The 8,866-nt window shown below is 37.8% G+C and overlaps 1 protein-coding gene across 12 annotated transcripts; it reads right to left on the bottom strand.

The window, feature by feature from the left end:
- Positions 1-3,997, bottom strand: LOC125202331 (putative late blight resistance protein homolog R1A-10). Of its 12 annotated transcripts, none has more exons than XM_048100757.1 (3): positions 2,495-3,997; positions 939-971; positions 1-356 (listed from the first exon to the last, which is right to left on the bottom strand). In XM_048100757.1, the coding sequence occupies exons 1-3, from the start codon at positions 3,856-3,858 to the stop codon at positions 350-352; spliced, it is 1,404 nt and encodes a 467-aa protein (XP_047956714.1). In that variant the 5' UTR covers positions 3,859-3,997; the 3' UTR covers positions 1-349. The 12 variants fall into 12 exon arrangements, 11 of the variants coding, with proteins under 11 accessions (XP_047956714.1, XP_047956730.1, XP_047956688.1 ...); XM_048100773.1 differs by lacking the exon at positions 939-971 and having other exon boundaries at positions 1-371; positions 2,495-2,607; positions 2,719-3,997; XM_048100731.1 differs by having other exon boundaries at positions 1,234-3,996.
- Between the last annotated feature and the right edge of the window lie 4,869 nt (positions 3,998-8,866).

Here is an 8,866-nt window from a genome sequence, read left to right as displayed (position 1 = left end):
TGAGGAAAAAGCAAAAAAGTATAGCATAGATAAGGAAGCAAATTGCAATACAAATAAGCCAACAAATAGGCAGAATTGATTAGCACACACATTTGATCAGTACTAACAACCAACAATCCTAAATAAGTATAACAAGGCAAAGCTTAATGTTATCCTGACATCTACGGTTAGTTGGGCATTGTCATCGGTCCTCCTTTCGAATATCTTTGTTTGTGATACAGTTTCTTATTAAATACTTCCTCCCAACCGCAGAACAGTAACCACGCGCGCGGCACATGTGAGCAGGTAACGCGCTCTAAGATAAGTAACTTTGTCTCAATCACAATTGGAAATCCCTTCATTGTTTAACTTAGGCCCTGCAACAAAAGCATCTTTACATGCGGATAAGTTCCATTTTATCTATTGAATTTGATCGAAAATAGGTGACACAAATAAGCTTATCACTCTTTCTCTAGTATGTCAACCATTTTTTGAATTAGAAGTGAATAAACTCCTACATAATTAATGTGAACACTTAAGCTAGTTTTATAATGAAATGTGAGTGAGACGAGTTAATGAAATGTGTGGTCCATTACCAAAAGTAGTAAAAAGTAAATGAGACACTTAATTGTAGACGGACGAAAAAAGGAAATGTGAGACACATAATTGTGGTCGCAGGGAGTAACATTGCTCTTGTAGTGAGTTTTCTACAACATGCAAACCAACATGCTAAAACATAATCAAATATATTTTCCTACTTATTTATCACATATTGTTTCCTAATTTCTATGAAACTTTACCACGGTTGTCTTTAGTATTTTTCACACAAATTAACTCACAGAAGTGTCGGTTACAGTAATTTTATTTGGGTTTTATAAACCTCAACAAAATCCAACAAATCAATATGCTTATCTTAAGAAAAAACATGCTGATACTAATACAATTGAAATAAATCATACCTTGCTATCTGGCAACTTTTGCCCTCACATTTCCTAAAAAATGATACTACTAAATTAATATAACATGTGATCGTTATAAATATTCAAAACATGTTACGTGAATTTAAACCTCTCCCATTTGAGAGATCAGAATCTCATTAATAGATGAACTAGTAAGAACAAAAGCAACCAACAACCTAAAACACACATCTGCAATACAATATAACCAGAACACTTACAAGCACAAGCATTTTAAGTTATGAAATAAGTGAATTCATGTGGTTTTGTGAAAATTAAAGGGAATAGGAAGACTAACCTATTAACCTTGATATCAAAAAGAAGAGTGAGAACGAATTTGAAACATATATTCAGGCTTTAATTGCATGGCAGAAGCGACGGCTAAGGGATTGCACTCAACTAACTCAATTGCAGTGGCAACCATTGAGGGATCACGCGTCCAATTGAGTTGTTGTAATTTGTAGCAATGACGAATGCTTAGGAGGTTAAGGCTTAGGAGACTTCCTCGCTGAGCTCTCCATCGCACCAAATCAGTGTCCTCAATTTCAACTCCCTCAAGTTTCAAAAAACTCCCTGATTCTATATTCCACTCGGGGCCTCGAAAGGCATAGCCATTTAAAGCGAGATGCACAAGATTTGGTAGCATCGAACCAATGTCATTCATGTGCTTCCATGGACACCCCAAGCCTCTCAAATCCAACCTTCTCAGACTTGATGGGAACATTGAAAGAGGAACCATAAACTCACGCTTAATATCAGGATATGTCACAATATAATGAATCATTTCCAGATACCTGAGTTCCTCTGATATATAACCCAAGTTACTCAATGTGTTTCTATCATCATCTTCGTCAGAAGGATGCAATTCTACCACAATCTCTAAAGTCTTTAAATAAGGGATTCTCTTGAGAATTTCTCTTGTGCAACTCTTTGCACTCACACCATAAAGACCGAAAAGTCTATCCAATGCAGCAATAGAAGAATCAGGGGTCGGTAGGTCTTTTCCCCACACGTTAACATATCGTAGTTCTTGCATGTCCCATACTTCCACTGGCATACATGACAGAGCTCCATGTTTTTTAATTTTCATATGTGGATAGATAATCAAGAATTGAAGGTGAAAAAGGTTGGATATAGAAACCGGGATATCTTTGTTGCAGGTTAGGCAAAGGTACTTTAGACAAATTAGTTTGAATATTTCAAGTGGGAAATGATAAAATCGGACACTTCCAGTTTCTAGTACCTTGAGCAACTTGAAATCCATTACATGTATTGGCATAGCATATTCGTGGTAAGGACCAACACAAAGGAGAGAACGCACATTGGATGCACAATCATTTTTTATATTTTCACACACTTCTTCGAAGGAAAATAAAGAGATGCAATGGGCACACAACCGACGTTGATCTTTCACAACATCATCATAGCTTTGTAAAACATGCAAAAACTTAATCCGAGTTGCTTCTTTCTTACAAAAGTGCTGCCAACAAGAATGCACACGACACATTTGCTTTGAAAACCAAGAATGTAAAGTGAGATTGAGTAAAATGAGGTGGTACCGGGAAGCAAGGTGTGCCAGACATTCGCGCAAAAGATAATCAAAAGTTTCTCCATCCAAAATATCACCCAAAATTTGTTTACCAAAAGATTCAAGAAACCCCTCAGTACTCAACTGGTTTAAGATGATGTGCGGGTGAATATTAGTATATGCAGGGTAAGCTCCCAAATACAGAAATAACATCTTCAATTTTTGAGGTAAGTAGTCATAGCTTGGGAAAAGTACCTCTGCGATATTATCATATGCATCCACGAATACTGAATTATGTTGTCTTTCAGTTACCTCAGTCCAATATTCTTTGGTTGTTTCTTCTTTAGATAGGAACTCTGCAACTATGACTATCATAAGTGGAAGACCTTCACACTTTTTGGCAATCTTCTCTCCTAATTCATCAAGGTGAGGAGGAAAACCATCTTCACCGAACACCTTCTTGCCAAGTAATTTCTTACTTTCTTCTTCGTTCAACAAGCGTAGTGTACACCCGATTTGGCATTCTTCTAAATTTTCCCTGCTTGTTATCAAGATTCGGACATTATCTTGTGACAAGTTATCCATAACTTGCGCGTCCCATTTCCATACATCATCCAACACAATGAAACATTTCTTATCCTTCAACCTCTCTTCCAAGAGTCCAACTAATTTCTTATCGCCGTCTTCGTCTCCTTGGGTAAGCTTTTGGTCGCGATCCACTTGAGCTAGAATGCATCGTAATATTTCATTACATTCACATTTTCTGCCCACTTTAACCCATACTCGAAGCTCGAAATGACTCTTAAGTGATGGATCGTCAAATAATTTCTTAGCAAATGTTGTCTTTCCGACCCCTGCCATCCCCGTTATTTCAAAGTACTTCCCTTCCATTTTATGAAGAAGATAATCCCTTAAGTTCTCAAATTCTTGGGATAATCCAACCATGTTTGAGTCGATTCCATGAAAATCAATTCTTGAGGAAAGAGGTTCACCTTCTTCTTCAGGCATATTGAGCAGTTCCGTATCGAACTCCGCCTCCATCACAGCCACCCTCTGGATGAAGCAATCAACACTCTGTCGGAGACTCAGCAGATCTACTGAGAATGAATAGTGACCTTCGAGTTGTGGAAGAATCTGTTGATACACATGAGATTCGAGTAAATCCTCGAATTCCCACACGGCCTCTTTGATTCGTTCGTCCAAAGCATTCACCTTCGTCCTGATCTTGCTGCAGCTCGTCTCGTCCAATTTTAGCAGAGCTTTCTGCAAGTCAACCATGGCATCGTAGGCGGGTTGTAAGATTTGTGGAGAGGGAGGAGCCAGCGTGATGCGAGACGATTGTAGAATAGTCTGAATGGTATCCCTGAGAGAAATCGCAGCACCGTAAGCCGCCATCACCCAATTGAAATATTTGAAGTTTGCGAAGCCGAAGGAAAGGAGTAGGCAACGGCGGAAGGTGGTGGTGGGATTTTGGTAATTGCATGTAAGAGTGAAAATGGTAATCACGTGTAGTGTATCGATTAACGATACCACGCCCATATAAAATATTTGTATACTCAGATTTAACATAACGAAGAAAATTAAACTCCCTCGGTGTCATTTGTCATTTTGTATATTCAAAAAAAATAGTTGCATCTATAAAATTTGTGTCATCCACAAATAATTTTTTTTTATGGATTGAGAAAGTATATGAAATAAATACTGTTTACAAAAAATATTTGTGTGAGAAGCCTATTATTGTTCCATAATATCTGGTCTATAATTTTGTTATTTTTACATGAACTTAAAGGTTGGTATCAGAAATAATGAATTTATCGCTTGTAGTGAATTTCCCATGACTTGGAAAAAAAAATATCTAATTTTGTGTGAAATTCAAACAAAACCTAAGTAAATACTATCGAATTTCGCCGAAGTTTTTTATTTTACCGAGTAATACCTCTTAATTTTATAATAAAAGTAAAGGGTAGTGATAAAATGCAAACTTATTATATATTGTACAAACTCAAAACTCCTCAACACAGTTTTAATACAATATCAACACAGTATAAAATTTCAAAATTTTAATGTCAACACAGTATTCAACACTATATCAACACAACATCAATCATTGACTTTGTACAATATTTAGAATTTTCATTTGATCACATTCCTAAAATGTAAATAGTAGAATTGTTACATTATTAAAATAATGAACATCCCTACATATTTAATGACAATATGAGAAATGTAAAAGAAATGGAGTATCATTTGTCTAGGAGCTATTCCCTTTGTCTAGAAGCTATTCCCTTTCGTATTATTGAATATGATCCATTTTTCATTTCGGTTTGTCAACTAAGATGATTCATTACTAAAAATTATAACACCTTTAGGTTTACTTTATTCTTTCTCTGACTTAAGGAAGAGATCATCTTCTTTGGGACGGAGAGAATATTGGCTATTAGTGTTCCGTATAATTTAAATATAACCAACCTGCTCAATTATTGAAGACGACGATCAGCATTGTTAATTAACAACTAATATTAGCCAGCTGTTAATGGCATTACGAGAAAGGTAAAGAGAAATACTTCCATTGTCTGCCAGTATAATTTAAATATAACCATACCTGCTCAATTATTAAAGTAGACAGTCAGCATTGTCGGATATAATAATTTTTAATTGAAAGAACAAAATGTATCACGGAGAATATTTGTTATATGGTTCTTTTAAAGATATTTTCAACATTAGTGTCCGTTTTATTATATTAGAGGATAACTTTAGCATTTTATTTTTATTTAAATTTTCTTTTTAAACAAAAATACATTAATTTTTATTGTTCATGATAGCTCCTTCAAAACTCATTCTTCTCCAATTAAGGCTCACGTAATCGTCGGAGGTGTCAATGAGGCAAAAACAACAATCTTTAAAACGACATCATTTTCGCTAAAACAAGACAATTTGTTGGTAAATACACAATCTTTCACGATATTTGTTTTTCCGATCCCTCGATTTTTTGAGTTTTTTAGAGTCCCCCCGAACTTGTGAGATTTTTCAATATTTTTCCGACAATAGAGCTTCGATGAAATAATCGGTGTCCAATACGTTGTTAATTAGGTATGAGTAATACTGGATGTGTATGAACTCTCGGAAAAGACGAATGACAAATGCGTGGTTTTTTCAAATTCAACCTTCTCAAACTTGATGGGAACATGATAGAGGAACCATGAACTCACTCTTAATATCAGGATACATCACAATATATGAAAGTATTTTCAAATTCTGAAGTTCCTCTGATATAAAACCCAAGTTACACAATGGGTTTCTATTATCATCTTCATCATAAGGATGCAATTCTACCACAATTCGTAATTTCCTTAAATTTGGGATTCTCTTGAGAATTTCTTTTGTGCAACTCTTATCACTCACACCATTAAGAGTGTAAAGTCTATCCAATGCAACATCAGATTCAGGGGTCGGTAGGTCTTTTCCCCACATCTCAATATGTTGCAGTTCTTGCATGTCCCACACTTCCACCGGCATACATGACAAAGCTCCAAGTTTCTTAATGTTCAAATGTTGATTGATAATCAAGTATTGAAGGTGAAAAAGTTTGTAGATAAAAACAGGGATCTCTTTGTTGTAGGTTAGGGAAAGGTACTTTAGACAAATTTGTTTGAAAATTTCAAGTGGGAAATGATAAAATCGGACACTTCCAACATCCACCACCTTGAGCAACTTGAAATCCATTGCGTGTATTGGCATCGCATATTTGTGGTAAGGACCAAGACAAAGGAGAGAACGTACATTGGATGCACAATCATTTTTTTAGTTTTTCACACAAATCTTTGATGGAAAATAAGGAGTTGGAATGGGCACACAACCGACATTGATCTTTCACATCATCATCGTAGCTTTGTAAAACATGCAAAAACTTAATCCTAGTTGCTTCTTTCTTATAAAAGTGCTGCCAGCAAGAATGCACACGAAACATTTGCTTTGAAAACCAAGAATCTACTCTGATATCAAGTAGAACAAGGTGGTACGGGTCAGCAAGGTTTGCCATGCATTTGATCAAAACATCATCCAAAGTTTTCATATCCATAAAATCATCCCACGCTTTTTTACCAAAAGGCTCAAGAAACCCCTCAGTTTTCAACAGGTTTAAAATGATAGGTGGTTGAAAATCAGTATATGGAGGGTAAGCTCCCATATACAGAAATAACATCCGCAAAAATTGAGGTAAGTAGTCATAGCTTGGGAAAAGTACCTCTATTTGATTATATGCATCCACGAATACCAAATTATGTTGTTTTCAAGCTACCTCAGTCCAATTTTTTGTGGTTGTTTCTTCATTATATAGGAGCTCTGCAATTGTGACTATTAGAAGACCTTCACATTTTTTGGCAATCTTCTCTCCTAGTTCATCAAGGTGAGAAGGGAAACCCTCTTCACCGAACACCTTTTCGCCAAGTAATTTCTTACTTTCTTCATCATTCAACGGGGGTAGTGTATACCCAGTTTCGTAATATTCTTCTAAAATTTGCCTGCTTGTTAGCAAGATTTGGACATTATCTTGGGGCAAGTTATCCATAACTCGCGCATCTTATTTCCATACATCATCCAACACAATGAAACATTTCTTATCCTTCAACCTCTCTTCCAAGAGTCCAACTAATTTCTTATCGCCGTCTTCGTCTCCTTGGGTAAGCATTTGGTCGCGATCCACTTGAGCAAGAATGCATCGTAATTGTAACACCCCGATTTTTCGAACCCTAATTTTAGAGCCAAAAATTTAATTCCTTAATTTATGACTTAGGAAACGTGAATTTAATGGAGGAATGAAATTATGACCGAGTCGAATTTAGGGTTTTTGCGTTGAAAGTTTGAAAAGTCAAACTTGTTAAGACTAACAAATATTAAGACATTTTGTGGTGCTTCTTCGAGTTGAAATCGGTCCATATCCAAGTTAAGACTGTTTGATTAAATTTTGAGTTTTTAATACATATTCTGAGTTCTTGATGCGACACGGCAAGGGAAGGCGAAAGCTTAATATTTTAGGATACACGTGGGAAATAAGTTTTACAGACAAACACTCGCTGAAATGATATACCAACAAGAGGTGTAGACATGACCAATAGAACGAGACGAGAAATATTTCGCATTTACGAACTACTTATAATGATCTGCTAAGAAATTGAATGTCGTGTTATGCACATAGATAATAGAAATCTCTCGAACATGCTCGAATGTAGAAATTGTACTAGGAGAACTTAAGTTAGTCACTCACGACCTGCAAGTTATGGCAATGGGAGACGTCGATCTAATCCTAGGAATGGACTGGTTGACCGCGAACTTTGCGACGATTCATTGTAAGGAGAGACAGATTTCCCTACAAGCCTCGGGAAAAGAACCCATTATTACTGGGACCGCCGCCAGACGTTTTCCCCGAAGCGTTACCGGGACCGCCGCCAGATCGACAGTTAGAATTCACGATCGACCTTGAACCTGGAGCCGCACCGGTATCTAAGGCACCGTACCGAATGGCGCCTAAGGAATTGGAAGTAGTAATGGCACCCAAAACCGTAGGTGGTCGAATCGCAGCCTTAGTGATAGAACCCGATCTAAGAACGAGGATTGTTGCAGCACAACGGTTGGATGTGAAGCTAGAGGAAATCCGAGTTGAAGTAAGAACCGGCGATCCGAAAGTTTTAGTGAGGAGTCCGACAACGCCCTCACCTTTGAAGGAAGGCTATGCGTGCCCGACAACGAGGAGCTCAAGAACGAGATCATGAGTGAAGCTCATGAAACCCCATACACTGCACACCCTGGAGGTACGAAGATGTACCGAGACTTGAAAGAGTCCTTTTGATGGAACGACATGAAGAGGGACATCGCAACATTCGTGGAGCGCTGCTTAGCCTGCCAACAGGTGAAAGCCTTACATCAACGGCCGTACGGGAAGTTACACCCACTGGAGATACCCGAGTGGAAATGGGAGCACATCGCCATGGATTTCGTGACGGCATTACCAAGGACTCAAAAAGGGAACACTGCGATTTGGGTGATCATAGATCGACTTACCAAGAGTGCGCACTTCATGCCGATTCCTATAACTCACGGTTCGGACAGACTAGCGCGGATCTACATACAAGAAATCGTGCGATTACATGGAGTCCCAGTGACGATTACGTCTGATCGTGACCCGAAGTTCACCTTGAAATTTTGGATTAGCCTACGGCGCGAGCTAGGAACCCGATTAAACTTTAGCACGGCTTTCCACCCGCAGTCCGATGGACAATCCGAAAGGACGATTCTGACTCTCGAGGATATGCCAAGGGCCGTAGTACTCGACTGAGGCGGAAGTTGAGAGACTGCACTACCTTTGATCGAATTCACTTACAACAACAGCTTCCAAGCAACGATCAAC

Source organism: Salvia hispanica, chromosome 1 (genome assembly GCF_023119035.1).
Source record: "Salvia hispanica cultivar TCC Black 2014 chromosome 1, UniMelb_Shisp_WGS_1.0, whole genome shotgun sequence".
Classification (NCBI taxonomy): Eukaryota; Viridiplantae; Streptophyta; class Magnoliopsida; order Lamiales; family Lamiaceae; genus Salvia; species Salvia hispanica.
This window is presented reverse-complemented; position numbering and strand designations above follow the sequence as displayed.

Bases quoted from the DNA above. Each gene is read 5' to 3' on its own strand.
- LOC125202331 (XM_048100713.1), bottom strand. From the start codon at position 3,858: ATGGCGGCTTACGGTGCTGCGATTTCTCTCAGGGATACCATTCAGACT.